The 17,669-nt window shown below is 63.6% G+C and overlaps 1 protein-coding gene across 5 annotated transcripts in view; it reads left to right on the plus strand.

Annotated features, from left to right (window-relative positions):
• Window positions 1-920: 920 nt before the first annotated feature.
• CARS1 (cysteinyl-tRNA synthetase 1) overlaps window positions 921-17,669 on the plus strand; it is a 40,022-nt gene continuing 23,273 nt past the window's right edge. For 3 of the 5 annotated variants that reach the window (XM_059150802.1, XM_059150776.1, XM_059150795.1), the window contains exons 1-7: window positions 935-1,038; window positions 6,868-7,116; window positions 10,837-10,928; window positions 11,581-11,669; window positions 12,125-12,221; window positions 12,602-12,700; window positions 13,577-13,726. In XM_059150802.1, coding sequence (XP_059006785.1) covers window positions 1,014-1,038; window positions 6,868-7,116; window positions 10,837-10,928; window positions 11,581-11,669; window positions 12,125-12,221; window positions 12,602-12,700; window positions 13,577-13,726 — 801 coding nt within the window. In that variant the 5' untranslated portion in view covers window positions 935-1,013. Of the gene's footprint in view, window positions 1,039-6,867; window positions 7,117-10,836; window positions 10,929-11,580; window positions 11,670-12,124; window positions 12,222-12,601; window positions 12,701-13,576; window positions 13,727-17,669 lie in introns of all 5 variants that reach the window. The other 2 variants (XM_059150772.1, XM_059150784.1) reach the window with 2 other exon arrangements.

The following is a 17,669-nucleotide window of genomic DNA, read 5'->3' on the forward strand; positions in this document are numbered from 1 at the left end:
GCCCCACTAAGGGGGCCATTTATGCTCCTCTGGATTGAAAGTCTTCGATCCTGCTTTCCTCTGGGTCTCCTCAGTCCATTCTGCTGCCAGCCAGCACTGGGGTCATTCTAAAGCACAAATCCAGCCCCACGCCATCCTGTCGGAACCCCTCTTGACTCTGCTTACAAGATGCTTCTAAAAGGTCCAGCCCTGGCTCCCCCTCGGGCTCCATGACACCAGGCCTGCTCCAGCGTGGCCTGCACCCACATGAAGCTCTCAGGGGCTTGCTTTCTGCTGGGGCCCGTCTGCTGGGACGCAGGCTCCCTGGAGTGCACGCCAGGCATCCCCCGGCCCGTCTCTAAGCTTACTCCCAACTGGGCCTTCTCCAGGCCAGCCCATTCCTGTCTCTGGGCGGCCCCGTCTGACGGGCGGGCTGGGGCGGCGGGGGCCTGTCCCCATGCCCCTTGGTGCAATGCTAACTTAAACAGGCATGCATGAGCCGTGTTTGCTTTTTTTGTAAATATTTTATGTATTTGACAGAGAGATCGAAAGTAGGCAGAACGGCAGCCGAGAGAGAGGGAAGCAGGCTCCCCGCGGAGCAGGGAGCCCGATGCGGGGCTCGATCCCAGGACCCTGAGATCCTGACCTGAGCGGAAAGCAGAGGCTTTAGCCCGCTGAGCCACCCAGGCGCCCCGTGAGCGGTGTTTTTAATGCCTGTCTAGCGAGGCAGAAGAGCAACATCCCCCCCCACACCCGCACCCACACCCGCACCCACGCCCGCGCCCGCGCGGGTCCGGCGTCTCGGGTCAGGACCCGGAATGGGTGCCCCAGGGATGCTCCAGGAGGCCGCGCGCGGCAGCGACGACTACAACTCCCAGCATTCCTCGAGGCGGCGGCGTCTACAGTCCCGGTGGTTGCCTGGCGACCGGGCGGGCCCCGGAAGTCGGGCCGGGCGCGGGGCGGGACTTCCGGGGCGGTGGTTGCATCAGATTCTGGGAAGCTGCTGCGGCGGCTGCTGTTTGGGGATTTCCACGATGTCGGGTTCCGCGGGGGAGCAGGGTGAGTGCGCGCGGCGGGGCAGGCGGGACAGCGTGCCCGGGGATTCGGCGCGTGCCCGGGGCGGGCGAAGGATGACCCCCGGCCCAGGGGTCGGCGCGTCTCGGCCGGGCGGGCAGTGACCGAGGGCCGGGGGGCCGGCGGGTCCCCGGGCTCAGCCTGCAGTGACCCCGGGCCTGGGGCCGGCGGGTCCCCCGGCTCAGCCTGCAGTGACCCCGGGCCTGGGGGTGGCGGGTCCCCGGGCTCAGCCTGCAGTGACCCCGGGTCTGGGGGTGGCGGGTCCCCGGGCTCAGCCTGCAGTGACCCCGGGCCTGGGGGTGGCGGGTCCCCGGGCTCAGCCTGCAGTGACCCCGGGCCTGGGGGTGGCGGGTCCCCGGGCTCAGCCTGCAGTGACCCCGGGCCTGGGGGTGGCGGGTCCCCGGGCTCAGCCTGCAGTGACCCCAGGTCTGGGGCCCCGGGGCGGGCAGGGGACCACCCCGGGCTTGTGGGCCGGCGGGTCTCCGGGGCAGCCTGGCGGGCGCTGGGCCACCCCGCGACCCCCGGCCTGGGCCTGCGCTGTCCGCGCTTCGCTGGGACCCCGCTTGGCCCCGGGCTGTGCCGAGGCCACCCCCTCCCATCTTCCTGGGGCCGTGCTGGGGTCCCCTGGCGGCCAGCCCCACCCGTTTCCCTTAGCTGCTGCCTGGGCGGGCCGCGCCCCCTCCTGCCCCAGCTGTGCTCCGGGGACCCACAGGGCCAGGGTTGTCAGTCCAGCTGGCAGCGAGCCGGGGTGGGCGGAAGACGCCGGGGTTTGCACACACACATGAAAGGCCTCGGGTTTTACAAGGCTTCCATCTGGGGCTCCACAGACACCAGCCATGGCCTCTGCGCAGTCAGAGCGTTATTACCCGGCTTCCCTGCCTGCCGCCTGCGGGTTCAGGGAGCAGCTCTGCCCACCAGGGCCTCTGGTGTCACCAGCGCCCGGTCCGGCGGTCGGCGGGCCGGGCTGGCGCTGGGTCTTTTCACACCGTCCATCAAGCAGGGCGGGGGCTGCTGGCCACTCCAGAGATGGTCACCGGGATCCCTAGGTATGAAGCAGACCTTCCGCCGGACACATTGCGCTAGAGTTTTTCTGCTCTTGGCGGGTGACAGTAACACGCGAGTGTAACACACGAGTGTCCCTTTTGCTCCTAAGTGCTTTGGGCTGCCAAGTGGGGAGCTCTGACCACCTGGGTAACCCCGTGGTGTGGGAGGCACCCGCATGACGGGCTCGCTGGACCTCACCCGACGGGTGTGCCAGGATTCCAGCACCGTCCCCACCTACCCTAGAGCCTGGCAGCCCCCAGACGTCAGGGGAAGAGCCGCCTGTTCACAGCCCTGACTCCGGAGCCGCTGTGGCTGGCCTGGGCTCCGGGCTCAGCCCCTTTCTCGAAAGCACACAGGGGCCAGCGGCCCACCTCAGATGACATGGACCCTTGAGGGGCATCCCTCGGAAAGGGTTTAGAGCAGCAGCACCTGGCACAGGCCGGGCTCTGTGTCTGGGTTGAAACCTGGAGCTTGTTTCTCTGTTCTTTTTCGTGTTTTAATGAAAGTGTGGTTTTGCTTCATTTGTGAACATAAATGACATGTTGGTATTTTTTTTTTTTTAATTTTTAAGATTTTTTATTTATTTCTTTGGCAGAGACAGATCACAAGCAGGCAGAGAGGCAGGCAGAGAGAGAGGAGGAAGCAGGCTCCCTGCTGAGCAGAGAGTCCGATGTGGGGCTCGATCCCAGGACCCCGGGATCATGACCTGAGCTGAAGGCAGAGGCTTTAACCCACTGAGCCACCAGGTGTCCCGGTTATTTATTTTTTTTTTTTTTAAGATTTTATTTATCTGTTTGAGAGAGAGTGAGCAGGAGAGAGAGAGTGCACGAGCCAGGGGTGGGTCAGAAAAGCAGACTCCTTGCTCAGCCAGGAGCCAGACATGGGCTCGATCCCAGAACTTCAGGATCATGACCTGAGCCAGAGCAGACAGCTCAGCCCAACCGACCGAGCCCCCCAGGCACCTTCCCCAGGTCCCCGTTTCGTCTTCCTGTTTCAGCTCGACCTCGGGTGGACTCAGAACGTGTTTGGTTCCCTGTGGCGACACCGGGTTTGCAGCTTCTCCTTGGCTCCTCGGAGGGGCCGCCCCAGTCCAGGCACACTGGAAAGACAGGGCTCCTCTCTGAGGGCGCCTGGGTGGACGGAGCTCCTCTCAGAGGCCTTGCCCTGCAGGCTGCCGGCAGTCTGGGGGGGACTCTGTCAAATTTGCTGTCTCATTCTTCACGCTGTGTGATCCGAAGGGCCTTTGTAATGTGGTCCAACCGCCGGACCAGGCGCCGGTCGCATTTCTGTCAGCGGCGTCTCTTCTGGGCACTGGTCTAAGCACAACTGTTGTGTCCTTTCGTCCTGAGAGCAGCCCCTGTGGCCGGTACTGCCCTTACCTGGCTGTCCAGGCGACGGTCCTGACGTTCTGAGAAGTTGCCTGATCTGTCTGGGGCCACGCAGCCAAGGCAGGCTTCCGGCCCTGGTGGTTTGACCTCGGCGGAGACCTCAGCCGCCGTCCTGTGCCAGCTTGGATGAGAATCGGACTGATTCCATCAGAGTCACAACGAGAGCCCCCGGGCCGGAGTGTGTGCCAGGGCGCACGAGACCAAGCCCATGTGCTTTGCTGTGTCTCCCGAAGGGAGATGGAGTGTGCGTATGCAGAGATGACAAATATTTGCTCTGCTGTGAACTCGTGTTTCCATGTCTCCGAGTGTTTACCTTTATTTAAGAGTAGTAAGAGAGGGAGCCCTCGGGGTAGAGATGAAGCCGTCTCGGTGTTGCGGTGGCAGCTACCTGGGCAGAGGCCCGTGATTCTGATGAAAGCTCCGAAAGGCACGGGAAGGTGAAACTGCCAGGTGAGAGCATTATGGCTTCCCGTCCAGGAGGAGAGCGTCCCCGAGAGGCTCACGGGATGTACTCGGGTGTTGCCCATTTGCTTGCTAGGGACTTGTGGAGCACCTGCTGTGCCAGGCAGTGCCGAGTGCCAGAGATCCGACCACGGGGGCGGCTGCACTGGGCCAGGCCTGCAAGCAGCAGCAGGGGCCAGTGGTCTCCTGGCCAGGCCCCAAGCCCAGAGATGGAGGACGGGGGCCTGGGAGCCAGAGGAGTGTTTGTGGAAGGGAAGTGGTTTGTAGGGCTGGGTGTGCAGAGCGACTGCAGGACGCAGCCCGGAATGTCCTTACGCCGGGGAGGCACAGACAGCCCTGGCCTGGGGCTCCTGCGGAAGGCAGGCCTGCTGCTGCGAAGGGTCTGCCCTTGAGCAAGGGAGCTGCTGGCACATGGAGGTCTGCAGGCCGTGGGCCAGCACCGGGGCCCCCGGGGAGCTGCTGTGGGAACCCACTGTGGGCCCCCCTCACTTCCCTGGTGCTGATTCTGAAGGGCTTCAGTGGGCCTGGCCCGAGCACTGGGCCTGGAGCAGAGGAGGAAGAAGAGGCAGGTTGAAAGGCTGGCGACAGGGGACGGAGGAGAGGGAGGGGATGCTCGGAGCTGCGTCCCGACTGCGGTTCGTGCCGCGTGGTTGGGGTTGCCACCGGTGCGGGAGATCGCCTGGTGTTCGGTCTGTGTGAGCTCGGGAGGTGTTTTATGACGGCTTCAGCGGTTAACTTGGAGAAACTGGGTGACAGATGGGTCTGAGCTGGCCATGCACAGAACGGCGTTCCCGGGGTCAGAGGGGCTGCCCCCTTGCTGTGTGGGTGCGCAGGTGGCCCAGGCAGGCCGACATCCCCCCGACCCCGATGCAGGGCGCACAGCGAGGGCCTCCACCACCGCCCCTGGGGATCCTGCTCGCCCACAGGCCCATCTGGTCTCGCTTCGGGGCTCACCAGACCTCGGTCTGGCCGAAACCCGTAACCACGTCAGAGCCGACCTGGTTCCTATCAGTTTCCTCAAGACGCGCTCGAGTGCAGCCTCCACAGTTAGTGCGGCGACTGTCTGCTCTGCGCCGCCTGGGAGCCTGTCCTCTGGCCGCCTTCCCAGGGCCCTGCGCCTGCACGCCCCGAGAGGGCCCTCTCCTTGGGACGGCTGTGGCCGACGCTGCATTTTTAGTGTGCGTGTAGTCTCCGGGTGAACTCGCTCAGGGCCGTTCTGATAATGACAGAGGGACAAGTGTAGTCGTCAGTGGCAGACTGATGGGGCTGGCTGTGCACCAGGCAGTATTTTAAAGGTTTGCAAGGGTAATTTTACTGGGACGCAGCAGCTTTTATGAGGCTTGTGTGGTTCTGAGCCTGTTTTATGGAGGCAGGGAGGAGCTCCAGCCCCCGGCCCCAGCGCCGAGCCCCCCAGTGCTGAAACCCCGCAGCGCTGACCCCAGCACTGAGCCCCAGCACGAGCCCCCCAGCGCCGAGTCCCCCGGCACTGCCCTGGCATGGTGCCTCACCCAGCCACCGCCCTGCAGCACAGGTGTCCCCTGAGTCCCTCACCGGGGCTCCAAAGCCAGCATGGTAGGTAGGACATTTGACCTCTTGTTCTCATTTTAAAAATGGTGCATGCTCTTTGGAGGACACGTGGGGAGAAAAGAGGGAACTACCAGTCAGCCCTGATCCTGCTCCTCGGGGACGGCCATTCGACGTGCAGCCTGGCCCTGGGGGTCTGCGTGGCCCTGGGGGTCTGCTCTGGTCAGCGGATCTTGTTCCAGACGAGAGGAGTGTGCCCTGTCTGCTTGCTCTGGGGGTGGGGGGTCCCTGTCTGCTTGTTCTGGGGGTGGGGGGCGGGCTGGACCGGGGCGGTGCTGTCCTCGCTCCGACGCCCTCCCTCCCGGGGCTGGCGGCACGGGCAGGAGCCGGAGGCAGGGATGCGGAGGGCGAGCGTGGGGAGGACGACGGGCTGCAGGAGGCTGGCCCCCAGCCCCGGCTCTGCCCGGTCCTCTCGTCGAGCTCACCGGACGCCGTTTTCTGCATCACGAGAGCATGCCGGCAGCGCCCTGGCAGGCCGCTGAGCTGTCAGAGGCGTGTTGCCCGGTGAAGTACAAGTTCCCTGGGAGGAAGGCGCTGAGCAGAAAGTGCTCCGGAAGCCGGATGCTTACGTAGGGTTAGGCTTTCCCGGAGCTCTCGGCCAGGCATGGCCTCCCTTCTCCCCGGATTTCGCCTCCAGCCCGGTGCCCCGCTGGAGCTGTGAGGTGGGCTTACAAGGGCAGGCCCCTCTATAGGAGAGAGGGAGGCACAGACCCACTGGAGCGTTCCTCCTGGTCTCGGGCAGAATCTGAGCCACAGGGATGTGGGGCCCGTGGCATGGGAGCCGCTCCCCAGGAGCCCTCGGGCTGGGTCCTCAGAGCCCCCTGCTGGGGGTGGGGGGCATGGGGGGGCGCCTCAAGGTCTGTGTGCCTCCTCTGACGGTCCCAACGGTGGACACGGAAGGTGCTTTGTTCTTGCAGGCCTAGAGCGAACGCGAGGGGTGTCCCCTGTCGGCGCGCCCCCCGGGCGGCAGGGCTCTGGCTGGCAGGGCCTTTGGGGTTCAAAGCAGCTTTGGACTCAGCCAATGGGAGACCTGGTTGTCCCTCAGTTGAGGTGGGATGCACGTAAGGTCACGCTCACTGTCGCAGTGCTACGGAGAGTGCACCGTGTGGTGGCCCTCACGCCTCCCGTGCCGTGCAGCCACCACCGCAGCCCCGTTCCCCAGCCGTCCCATCCCCGCGGCTCGAAACCCCACTCAGCACTCCCCAGGGCCCCTCCCCAGCCCCCACGGTCATCATTCTGCTTCCAGGGTTCCTTCCCCGGGGAAGCCCTGTGCGTGTCCGCGCTCGTCCCGAGGCCCCCGGGCCCTGACTCACGCTGTGTGCCTCTGTCTTTCCAGCTCCTGCCTACAGGTCCATCCTGAGCATTAGTGACGAGGCAGCCAGGGTGCGGGCCCTGAACGAGCACCTCAGCACGCGTAGCTATGTCCAGGGGTACTCACTGTCCCAGGCAGACGTGGACCTGTTCAGGCAGCTCTCGGCCCCCCCCGCTGACCCGCGTCTCTTCCACGTGGCCCGCTGGTTCAGGCACATAGAAGCTGTCCTGGGTGGCCCCTGCGGCAGAGGCGAGCCCTGTGGGCGCCAAGCAAGTGAGTAGCAGAGGGAGTTCTGCAGCTGGTAGCGCGCCTCCCGTCGGCGGCCACCTCCAAGGTCAGGGCTCCAGAGGAGTGCGGCGCTGGCTGGGGGCGGTGGCAGTCCGGTGGAGCCCGCGGGGCTGCTCCTGTGACCACACGCATGCAGGTGCCCCGGCCGCCGACCAGCGCACCCCGAGTGCGGGTTAGGACGGACTCTGCCGAGGTGTCAGCCCTCATGGATCCGAACTGCCCGTGGCCGCTGTAGCAGAGCCCAGGGAGAGCCACAGCAGGAGCCACAGCAAGAGCATGCCGCCCCTGGCGGGGAGGGGGTCTGGCGGGGGCCTGGGCACAGGCTGCGGCCTGGCATTCTCCGCTGACTGCTGGCCTGGCTGCGGTTGGACCCGCTGCTTCTCCTTCATTCTCTCCGCGCTCCAGGGTGTGTTCCCGCCGGGCGTCCGACGGCTAAGGCCTAAAGCACTGTTAGCGGACGTTGAAGTCCCTGAAAATCCAAACAAGGTCATTTCTCGGCTTTGAGCTCGAGCTCTGGTCTGGGGTGCTGGCCTGTTGGCAGCGCCGTGACACCGATTATTTTAGGAGTCCTTCTGGAAGGTCTGAGGCCCCGTAGGGTTTCTCTCCTGCAATGAACCCCGGTGCTGCGTCCCGTAGTCACCTGATGCCCTCGAGCAGCTCCGCTTGGGCACTCAGGTGGCTGCGTGGGAGGCGTGGGCCATGTGCTGTTTCTGCCGGTCCTTGCCGAGCGGGGCAGCCTCCTGGGGGCTTTCCCAGGCTCCTTCCGTATTGCCCAGCACCTGCACCGCTGCGCTGGGCTGGGCCCTCTGCCCTAGCAGGCCAAGGCCGGGACATTGTTTCTCCCACGTGGGGTGTGGTTTGGTTTTCTGGATAATCCTTCCCCAGCACAGGGTGGGAGCTCTCTGTGTACATGGTCTTCTCCGCGGGCATCTAGTCCGGTGACCCCAGTGATATCCATGGTGTCGGGTGCCACATCCCCGTGGGTCCCAGCTCCCGAGACACAGCATGCAGGGGCGGAGGTCGGGGCTTCCGGGGCTCCCAGTCTTGGCAGCAGCCTGGCTCGTGGTCCATCCAGGACTTTGTCGGGAGAACGAGCAGAAACCCTTCAGCCGTGCAGAGGCAGGCATTCGAGGTGGAGGGCCACACTGTGTGTCCACACGTCCCAGCTGGCTTGGAGGCGGGGGAGAGACACCCCACAGCATTTCCTGACTCTGTCTGCCTCCAACTCCACTCGTGTGCCCAGGCTGACCAGGCTGGCCCCAGGACCATCTCTCGCATCCCCGGGAGGACAGGGGCTGAGCACCTGCCGCCCCCTTTGCTGCCAGAATTGAGCACTGCTCTGCCTCAGGGCTCTGATGTCCTGTCCTGGGCACGAGCGCCGCCTCTCGCAGTCCCCCACTTGCTGGCACCCTGTCCCCACTCCCTCCAAGCCCATCCCACCAGGGCCTGTGACAGCTTGTCCCTGCTCCGGTGGCTGGTGCCTGGTCTGTCCCTCTGTGTCCCTCCCTGGGGCTGTGGGCCTCAAAGCCCAAGGCACCTGCAGGTGCAAAAAGTGGGATGTGGGTGGCCCTCCGACCTCCTCCCCGTCCCCTCAGCCTCCCCCCACGCCCCGCCAGGGCCTGGCCCGCTGTTTCTCTGTCTGGAATGCTGCTGCCACTGCTCTCCCGTCTGCCCCGGCTCCCGGCCCCATGGCGGGAAGCTCAGGGCCTGTGGCTGGAGGAGCCCCGCGGTGCGGCTCCACCCTCTGCCCCGTGGCCCCCACCCCATGTCCCGGGGGAGCGTTTCTCCTCCCTGGGTGGTGAGATGGGCACAGCGCCCCTCGGCGGCGTGTGCAGTTCTGTCGAGTCAGGGGTTTGTGTCCACCATGTGCCCAGGACAGGGCCTGGAGGGGGCTGGGTGTGTGTTGGATAAACGGGTGTGTGGTCTGTGCTCAGTGGTTGGAGCAGAAACCGAAACAGAATCTGTGCGCGGGTGACGGCTGCCACGGCGGAGGTGCGGGGGTCGTGGAGAGACTAGCGGGAGCCCGGACGGGGGTGGAGTGTCGCAGGAGGCCGCTGTCCCGAGTGAGCCGGGCTCAGACTCCTAGCAGGGATGGCACAAGGGACCGCTCGAGGACAGTTTCCTCACTGAGTCGGGGGTCCTTGTGTGCCCCACGCCCTCAAGCCCAGTCGTGGCCCTGGCTTTGTCCTGCCACGTTCCCGTGGCGTTTCGGGTCAGCCTTCCTGCCTGGCGGGCCGGGCGCTGCCAGTCCCCAAGCTCCTGTCCTCTGGCCGGCGGCCCTGCCCAGCCCAGGGGGCAGCGCTGGCTCTGTTCAGGGGCACGGGGTCTGAGCAGGAGGGGAGGCAGAGGGCCGGTGATCGTCCCCGAGTGCCAGCCGCGGAGCTTCCTCCCAGGGCATCTGCGGCGGTGCAGGGGGCGCGCGAGACACCACCCGAGCTCGGGAGTGCGCACCGCTGATCACCAACGGTGCCGCCCAGCCCTGCCACCCCGGTTTGCCGGCGGTCACCGCAGGACCCAGCTCCTGTCGGGTGCGGGGCTCTCTCCTCATCTGCCTGCTCCCCGTCCCCGTGCATGCGCTCACCCGCGCACATGCACTTGCTCTTGTGCATATGCTCGCATTCACACCCACGTGGCCATGGCCTTCCTCCTGCGCTCTCTGCTGTGGGTCACTGAAGTCAGCGTCTGCGTGGCTGGTGCAACTCTTGGGGCACGTGGCCACGCCCAGGTCAGCCTTCCCCATGACTCCCAGCAGAAGCAGCGAGCGGGGCTCTGTGGGGTCCCCGGTGGCAGGCCAGCAGGCACAAGAGAGAGCCTTCGTGGGGGGCCAAGGCAGGGCGGGGACTGGAGAGGAAGAGGGTGGCTCAGTGTTGCTGACCCCTCCCTGCTTGGGGAGGCGGGACGGGGACTGTGGCGGCCTCCGTGTGCCCATGCTGCGCAGTGTGAGCGAGTGCTGGGGGGCAGCTGGGCTCCAGACACAGGGTGCACCCCCTTGGGCTCTCGGGGCGCGGGCCGCAACCACGCCACGCAGCGTGGGCCTGGGACACCGAGAGCAGCAGGGGTAGCCCCGAGGCAGTGCCAGCGAGGGGGCGGGGTCTCTCCTGGAAGACCGCAAGGGCAGAGCCACCCCGCAGTTTCCAAGTTGGCTGAGCCCCCGTGTGGAGCTGGAAGCCACAAGCGTCTCGTTCCAGTGGAGTCAGGGAGTGACAGCACGCTATGGGGGGCAGGAGCAGACCTGTGCGGGGCTGGCCGCTGCTTACCGCCGTCCGATGGAGCTGGGCTGGCTTGGAGCCTGTTCTTACCGCGTGTCTGGGGCTGTGAGCTAGTTGTGGCCGGGCCAGCCCTGTGCTGCTCCGGACAGTGGCTCGTGTCCCTACCCAGCACCCCCACTTGTACGCTGCGCTTGTGTCTGGCACTGCAGGGCCCATGCCCTCTCGTGGCCACGAGCTGTGTCCACTATGGTGTCCGTTGGCAGAGGGAGGGCCTGGGTTTGGGGAGCCAGGAAGAAGGGGTGTGACCCCTTCTCCCAGGTACCCTGGGCCGTGTTGCGGTTGCTGCTGCACAGACTGTGAGTGGAACAAACTAGAGACACCGGTGCGTCGGGCACGGGCGATGCTGACGGAGCCCCAGCCAGCCCCGTGTCACGACATGCTGAGGACAACCCCGTGCCTGGGTGCAGTGTGACTGGTGTTCTCTCCACCTTGGCAGGTAGAGGCCGGCGGGGGCAGCCTCAGTGGTGCCCTCCAGCTGGGTCCCCTCCGTGCAAGCTTCGCCTGTACAACAGCCTCACCCGGAGGAAGGTAAGGGGGCGTGGCGGGGCGCAGGGGCGGCTGTGGACGAGCTCCGCGGCCAGCGGTCCAGGTGGGAGTGGAGATGGCTCAGCACTCGCTCCCCTTTCCACATGGGGCCCTGGGTGGGGCAGAGCCGGCTCCCACAGCGGGCACACCTGGGGACAGCACGCCTTGACGGGACCGCCTGTCTGTGGGGCTTGCGGGCCTGGAGTGCCCCGGCCACACATCACTCGGAGCCAGGCCACGTGCCCGCTGGCTTTCGGGGAGGCCCTGTGGTGGCGGCAGTTGTCTCCGGGCAGGCTGAACACAGCAGGGGGGGCACGGGGGGTGCTGGTTGGCGACGTTGGGAGGAGACCGGGTTTTGAGAGGCGGCAGGATCGGATCCCGGTTGAATGGGGTTTGCTTGGTGTGTTCTGCTCCGTGTGGCCGTGGCAGCAGCGCGGCTGGTTGGGATCTCAGCCGTGAGCACGGTGGCTGACGGGGACGCAGGGGTCTCGGCGATACCAGCCGACCTCACTGAGCGTCTGTGACTCCTGTCCGTGGAACGGGACTGTTCTCGTTGAGTTTCTGTAGAGCAGCCATGCCCTCCATCGCCGGCCGGGTGCACCCGCACGGCGTCTCCTCCGCGGCTGACGGTCGGCGCTCTCCATTTTGAACACAGGACGTGTTTGTGCCTCAGCACGGGAAGAGGGTGACGTGGTACTGCTGTGGGCCCACCGTCTACGACGCGTCTCACATGGGGCACGCCAGGTAGGAGCTGCTGCCGGGCACCCAGCACGGGCCCGGGGGTCCCCGGGGGTCTGGAGGCGTGGGTCCCACAGAGCATCTCGGCCCTTCTGAGATCTCCTGTTCTTGAGGCAAACACCCCCATTCAGTAAGTAATCCATGTAGACGATGGGAAAGTTGGAGAGTACGCACGGGCCACGAGCTCACTGCCCTGTCGCGCCATGACCAGCGTCCTGGGCTGCACGCCGATGTTTTGACTGTAGGCCATGGTTCCCCACCAGGCAGCTGTGGCGGAAACCCAGGTGTGGAGCAGGCCGGGCCCCATGGCGCTCCCAGCCCCTGCACGGGGCAGCAGCTCACTGGTGGCAGGACCGTGGAGGCCTTCCCCTGGCCCTCGTGGCCACGGCGCAGCGGGCTGGGGAGTGTGGCGGGCGGTGGGCTGCGGCGGGCCGTGGGACAGGTGTGTCCGCACACTCCAGGTCCTACATCTCCTTCGACATCCTGCGGAGGGTGCTGCGCGACTACTTCGGGTATGACGTCTTCTACTGCATGAACATCACAGACGTGGACGACAAGGTGCGGCTCTGACCGACGCGTCCGCCCACGCGGGGCCGGGGGAGGAAGCGGCGTTTGTGGATGAAATGCGGGGGCCTCAGCCGGATGCACGGGGCGTGAGCCATCTCCGCGTCGCGGCATCACAGTTTATACCGATAACGTTGTGCGGAGGCCGAGAGAACCCCGCGTGTCCAGGCCCACTTGATAAAACGGCAGCCCGTGGGGCTTCGTGGCAGCAGGACCTGGGGTCGCGCGTGCTCTTCTGCGCAGCACAGCGTGGGGAGGCCGGGAGGGGGCGGCCCGTTTCCTTGAGACCAGCATGGTCGCAGGAATAGCGGTGGCACGGGGCTTGGAGCCTGCCTGCTGCACAGGGCATGACCCCAGGGTCCCTCTCCTTCTAGATCATCAAGAGGGCCCGGCAGAACTACCTGTTTGAGCGGTATCGGGAGAAGCAGCCGCAGGCAGCCCAGGTCCTGCAGGACGTTCACGCCGCCCTGAAGGTGGGCCCCTCGCTGTCTCCTCCCCGACTCCTGCTGTCCCTAAGGCGGTGGCCATCCCTGCTGGGCCTCCCAAAGTGGACGCAACTAAAACCAGCTTCGTCAGGGCTCCGGGTTCTGACCGAGGTGGTCGCCTGGCTGCTAGGAAGCGGCTCCGGAAAGGCGCTCGGACGGGGGCATGCCGTAGGTGCCTGGGCCCCCCACTTCTGGGAGAGTGTCCGAGGGCGGGGCGTCACGGGGGCACTGACGGACGCGCGCTTGTGCGATGCTACAGATGTGCCCACGGGCTCTTCCAGGGCTCGGCCACGCGGTACTGCCTGGGGTGACCCAGGCGCTGGGCCGAGCCGCTGAGACCGGGGGTGCTAGAAGTTCCCAGAAATCGAAGAGACGCGTCCTCCCGGTGGGTTCGCTTTGAAGGACAGCATTTCGAGTTACCGTGGTAACGGAGTGAGGTCAGAGCACGTGGTTCCTGCTCCCAGCAGCAGTGACTGTTCGAGGAGCTGTGGCGGTCGTTCCTGGTGTGCCGCCACGTTTTACATCCACAAGAAATGTTGGGAGTGAAATCAGAGCTTAGTCGTCTTCGGCCGACCAGGGGCCGGCCCGCTAGGTCATGGGTGCTTTGGTGATGTTCACAGAGTCCCCAGGTGACGCCCCTGTGACCCGAGCACAGCCTGTGACATCAGACCACCAGCCCCAGGGCAGGCGTGAAGAGCCGGCCTTCAGGGTCTGTCTGCCCCGTCCGTCTTACCGTCCGGCAGGGAAGCTGGGCCCACACCCTTAGGGACGCAGGCTTCTCTCTCACCTCCAGTGAGGGGCCCCCGGGCACGTGGGGCTATGCTGAGCCGCATCCCGTGGGCCTGCCCTGACCTCTGCTTGCAGCCCTTTTCAGCCAAGTTACGGGAGACCACGGACCCCGACCGAAGGCAGATGCTGGAGCGCACCCAGCGAGCGGTGGAGCTGGCGGCCGAGCCACTGCAGAGGGCTGTGCAGAGCGGCCTCCCGGCGGAGGCAGCCAACGGCTGTGCGGAGGTGAGGTCCCCCCGCGCCCGCTGCACCCCGGCGGCCTGCCGCCACACAGTGTCCTCATGGCACTGGGGGTCCCAGAGTGTGTGCGGCAGGACTCCGGAGTCTTCCCGCTGGCTCTCTGGTGCTGCTTGGGGTCCCCCTGCTCAGGGAGCAGAGGGAGGCTGAGGTTGCGCTGGGCTCTCCTGCCCCTGGGAAAGGTTCTCCCTCAGACCCTCGGAGGGCAGGAGTGCAAGCGGGCCCCGGCTCCCTGCCAGCCTTTCCCCGGAGAGGCGGTCAGTGCAGGCCGCCACGGGTCCCTTCTCCTGCACGCCGGCGCCCCCTGCCAGCCCTTCTCAACACTCAGGGACGCGGGAGCTCCAGAAAAGACGCGGCCACAGCCGTCTGCCCGCCTGGAGGCCCGGGAAGAGATGCCCCCAGAGCCCACCCGGTTTAGGCTTCCCTCTCGCTTTCCTCTTCGCTTACGTCAGGCTGCCGGCGCCGCTCGTTCTGAGCTTGGCGAGAAAGAGCGTGGCGGACGCGGCCTTCCCTTGGCGTGCTCCTGCGTGCGGCCCCTGCCTGCCACGGGCCGCCCCGCTCGCTCTCCCTCTCCTCGAGCGGCAGTCGCGTGCCCGTATGACTAGCAGCGTCACGGCGAATTTTTTCTTAATTGGTCCACTGATTCTTTCTCCTTTAGAAAGTATGGTAGAATGTACACTTGTCAAATTTACCATCTTAACCGTTTTGGGGGCAGAGTTCAGGGGCATTAAACACATTCACACTGTTGTGCGGCCGTCCCACTATCCATCTCCGGAACTTTCCATCTTCTCAGACAGAGACTGTCCCTGTGAGACTCTGACCCCCATCCTCCCCCGCCCCTGGCGCCCACCGTCCACGCTCCGTCCCCCTGAGACACCGACCCCCGTTCCTTCTCCAGCCCCGGCACCCACCATCTCCTCTGTCTCTGTGAATCTGGGGACGCCAGGGCCTTCATAGAAGCAGCATGCTATGGTGTCTCCTCTCACAGCTGGTGTCTTTCCCTTGGTATGGTGTCCTCCTGGCTGTGCCAGGTGTCCTAGTGTCCTTTCTCAGACCAGGGGGGACTGGCGGATATGGTATTCAGTTCAGGGTCTGACACACATGTGTGTCATTCCCGCCTTCGGGCCATCACGAGTGACGCAGCTGTGAGCAGGGACGTGCTCGGATTCGCTCAGATCCCTGCGTCGGGTCCTTCTGGGCAGAGACTCCGAGGGGAGCTGCTAGGCGGTGCGGCCGGTGGGTTTGCGGGATGCAGAGGAAGTGCCGCGCTGCCCCCCACGGCAGCACGCCGGCGGTTTGTGCACATGGCCGCCGGCCCGGGTCACCCTGTTTCCCACATCAGCTTCCCGATGAGCGGGACGCGGTGTCCCATCATGCTGCCGGTTTGCATCTGCCTGCTCTGTTCACGGTTGGGGACAATTTTCTGTCCATCTCTGGGCGCACGTTTGCAAGCGTCTCGAGACCGTAACCCTGGGAAGGCTCCGCCGGACCGTGGGGCATGTGACCCAGGAATCTGGGTAACTCTCGGATCCCCAGAAGCAGCCATGCGTCTGGCAACCCCCCAGGAGGGTGGACGTGTCCTCTCATCTGCGGTGTCACGGCGACGCAGCCGGGGGCGGCTCCATGCACAGCAGACACGGCATGCTCCCCCACCGGCCGCAGACATTCTAGTTTTGATGGCGTCCAGCAGCCACCCCGTCCTCTCACAGACGGTGCCGTCAGAGTTGTGGCACAGACGTCCCTGCCACCCGCACTCACGGAGCCTTGCTCCTCTGTGACCCTCTAGTTGTCTGGTTTTCCTCTCTCAGGCCGGTGACCCAGTCTGAGCCACGCTTCGGACGGTGAGAGACCGGGTCTGGACTCGTTCTGAGCATGGACGTCCGGTCGTTCTGCACCTTCTACCGAAGGAGCCTGTATTTGTCTCTGCTGAACGGCCTCTGCTCCCCCGTCACGGATCGGGCAGCTCCGTCGGGGTGGGCTGGGTCTGGGCCCTCTCTTCTGCTCCTGGATCTGTGTGTCTCTGCTTCTGCCAACACCGCACCATCCCAGTCACTACGGTTTCGGAGAACGTCTGGAAGTCAGGTGGTGTCAGGCCTCCGACTTTGTTCCCCTTCAGTACTGAGTTGGCTCTTTGGGGTTTTTGCCTCCATGGAAGCGGAGAATCCGCATGTGATGTCACTGCAGTGCCGCGCTGGGATGTCGACCCAGATGGCGTCGGATCCGTGGATCGTGTTGGCAAGACCTGACATTTCAACAGGGTCGGGTCTCCCGCTTGTGAGCAGGAAGTAGCTCTGCTAGTTAGTCCTCCGACTTCTCCCATCAGACTTCTGTCATCCCCGTGTAGATCTTGCCCACGGTTCGTTGGGTTTACACCTGAGGATTTCGTCTTGGGGCGTATGACGTAACGTGTTTGTGGCGGATTCCCCGTGTCGCATGCTGGCGTGCGGTCTCACGTCCTGCTCCCCGTGAGTATGCCTTCCGTTTCCTCCACTTGTGGCCACGTGAGCCGGCGCGTCCAGGGTGAGGTGGAGGAGGGGTGGCGAGAGGGCATGTCCTCGCCTCGCCCTGGACCTAAACAGAAAAGCTCGTGTCTCACCACGAAGCACGATGTTAGCTGCGTGACTTCCGTTGCTGTCCTGATCAAGGTGAGGAAGTTCGGCGCTATTCCCGGTTTACTGAGACTTTATCCTGAGCGGGTGTGGGTTGTGCCCGTATGCTTTTCGCACATCTGGGTGATTACGGCGTTTTGCTTTCTTTACTGTGCCGCTGGAATGATTTACATTGATTGGTTCTGTGCTGTGGAACCAGCCCTACATACCTGTGATAGCCGCCACTCGGCTACGGTATATAATTCTTTTAGTTAGGACTTTTCTGGCTGTAATTTGCTAATATATTGTTAAGGATTTTTGCATCTATGTTAATGAGGAATATTGATCTGTAGTTTTCTGTTCTTGGGGTATCTTTGTTTTCGGTATTAGGGTAATGCCTTCCTCCTAGAATGACATAGGAACTAGTCCCTCTGCTTCCTCTGGGAAACTATAGAAAATCCATATAATTTGTCCCTTACATGTTTGGTAAAATTCACCAGTGAAACCCTCTGGGCCAGGTGATTTCTGTTTTGGAAAATCATAAATTATTAATTAAATCTCGTCACTGGCTCATAAGCTTCTTCAGATTCTTTGTATCATTATAAGTTTTGGCATTTTGTGTCTTTCAAAGAATCAGACCATTAACAGTTATCAAACTTGGGGGCACAGAGTTCTGTATAGTGTTTCTTTGTTATGCTTCTAATTTCCGTGAGGTCTGTAGTGATGTCCCTCCTTCGTTTTGGGTGTTAGAATCTGTGGCCTCTCTCTGTCTTAGGTAGTAGCCTGGCTAGAGGCGTAACAATTTCATTTATTTCCTCAAGGAACCAATTTCTGGATTTGTTGATTTTCCTCTGTTGATTTCTTGTTTTTGGCTTTAATTTTTATTGCTTCTTTTCTGTCATTTTGGAGTTGACTTGTTCTTGTTTTCCTACTTTCCTGGGGTGGAAGCTTGGATGACAGACGTTAGATCTGTCTGTGAGTCTAACCCGTCCGCCCGCTGTTGCGGGCTTCTAACTGCTATTTCGCTGCATCGCACCAATTTGGATAAGCTGTGTTTTCACTTTCATTTATTCCAAAAATTTTAATTTTTTCTCAAGGTACCTTCTTTGACCCTTGTGTGCTTTGGAAGCGTGTTGTTTGTGGGGACGTTCCGGCTCTCTCTCTGACTGATTTCCAGTTCGGTTCCATGGTGGTCCGAGAGCAGACACCACGTATGACGTCTGTTCTTTCGAATTTGTTCAGGCATGTTGTGGGGCCCGGCCTGCGGATGGTGCTGGTGAACATTCCAGGAGAGCATGAGAGGAATGTGTGTTCTGCTGTGGGACCCAGTGGTCTGTAGAGGT

This window comes from Mustela lutreola, chromosome 1, assembly GCF_030435805.1.
Source record: "Mustela lutreola isolate mMusLut2 chromosome 1, mMusLut2.pri, whole genome shotgun sequence".
NCBI classification, from domain to species: Eukaryota; Metazoa; Chordata; class Mammalia; order Carnivora; family Mustelidae; genus Mustela; species Mustela lutreola.